Source organism: Microtus ochrogaster, unplaced genomic scaffold, assembly GCF_000317375.1.
Source record: "Microtus ochrogaster isolate Prairie Vole_2 unplaced genomic scaffold, MicOch1.0 UNK49, whole genome shotgun sequence".
NCBI classification, from domain to species: Eukaryota; Metazoa; Chordata; class Mammalia; order Rodentia; family Cricetidae; genus Microtus; species Microtus ochrogaster.
Genome location: NW_004949147.1, coordinates 2,816,745 through 2,818,451, shown reverse-complemented (window position 1 = coordinate 2,818,451; position 1,707 = coordinate 2,816,745). Strand labels below are relative to the sequence as shown.

General features: G+C 38.9%; 1 protein-coding gene across 1 annotated transcript in view; it reads right to left on the bottom strand.

Annotated features, from left to right (window-relative positions):
* Positions 1-1,707, bottom strand: part of Myo9a (myosin IXA) — a gene marked incomplete at its 3' end in the record, with an annotated part of 191,454 nt that overhangs the window by 27,480 nt on the left and 162,267 nt on the right. Inside the window, exon 27 of the mRNA XM_013354586.2 lies at positions 532-595. Coding sequence (XP_013210040.1) covers positions 532-595 — 64 coding nt within the window. The remainder of the gene's footprint in view (positions 1-531; positions 596-1,707) is intronic.

Here is a 1,707-nt window from a genome sequence, read left to right as displayed (position 1 = left end):
GAACTCACAGAGATCCGCCTGCCTCTGCCTCCCGAGTGCTGGGATTAAAGGCGTGGGCCACCACCGCCCGGCTCAAAGACAAATTTAAAAGAATATGAGGCTGAGAAATAAGATAACACAGAATATTATTTTTCTATACCTCTTTTTATTTGTGCCTTAAGGTGGGGATTCTTTTTATAGGTTATAGATTATTGTTATGTCCATTCAAAGTTTAAAAAAGCTAGGCCGGCCAGGAAGTGATGGCACACACCTTTAATCCCAGCACTAGGGAGGCAGAGGCAGGTGGATCTCTATGAGTTCAAAGCCAGCCTGGTCTATAAGAGCTAGCTCCAGGACAGGCTCCAAAGCTACAGAGAAACCTTGTCTTGAAAAAACAAACAAACAAAAAAGCTAGGCCGGCCACACTGAATAAAAACTAAAGGATCACCTATGTTCTAAATTATAAACAATTATGTAATCAAACAAGGACTTGTTTCATTTAGCAATTAATGTACTCCTCTAAGGACAATTCAGTTCTGAGATTCTCGTTACTTATTCAAGTAATATTCTTGTATTTCATCTATTAAAATATCCCTTAGCCTTTTGATATGCTTGACTATGGCACAGAAACAGAAAATAGTCAGAGTTGTTAAAAACAGATGTCTGTGGCTAATATAGAGTGCAGTAAATCCGCATCTAAGGGATAAAAACAGACAGAAAACAGTTTTGAAGACAACTGGTAAGAAAGAAAAGAAGCCGGGCGGTGGTGGCGCCTTTAATCCCAGCAGTCGGGAGGCAGTCAGGCAGATCTCTGTGAGTTCGAGACCAGCCTGGTCTACAAGAGCTAGTTCCAGGACAGGCTCCAAAACCATAGAGAAACCCTGTCTCGAAAAACCAAAAAAAAAAAAGAAAAAAAAAAGAAAAGAAAGAAAAGAAGTAGGTAACTTATATACCTGCCTTATATACCTGCCTCAGCTTACTACCTCAGGGTATTACTACTGGTTTCTGTGTTGTGACACAGAGAGAGACCCAGGGGAAATGAGGATAAACGTTCATGGCAAACAAAGTAACTAGTGACCAAATAACAGAGATGAATAATAGAAGAAATCTGGAGATCTAGAAAAAGTTCCCTTTGTATATCTGGATTAGTAATAATCAACACTATTACATGTGAAAACAACCCAAGACCAAGAATAGAACCACCTGAAATGATTAAAGACAAAGTTAGTAATGATGTCAGGGCTCAAGAACCAGGAACTGAACTCTATGCTGCACAGGCTGCTGAGTACACAGATGAACTTGCCTCAGAAGTCAAGAATAATTACCCTCCATTGAATACTGACTGGGTCTACTGATTTTGAAAGGCCTGAAGAAAAAAAATAAATCAAACTGTTTCCAGAACAAAGCTCTAGAACATTACCAGAAAAACCATAGTATATAGAATACTAATCAGGATAAAGATACTTCAACTAGCCAGAAAAAATTCACAATTATAAAAAGAAATATAAAAAAGTAGAAATATGTGATCCAGAACAAGAAAAATTAAGCCATTTACACTGAATGAAAAGTTTTTCAATTAGAAGAATATTAAAATAGTAATTATAACTGTACTCTACATGATGAAAAAGAGAAATGGAGCCGGGCGGTGGTGGCGCACGCCTTTAATCCCAGCACTCGGGAGGCAGAGGCAGGCGGATCTCTGTGAGTTTGAGACCAGCCTGGTCTACA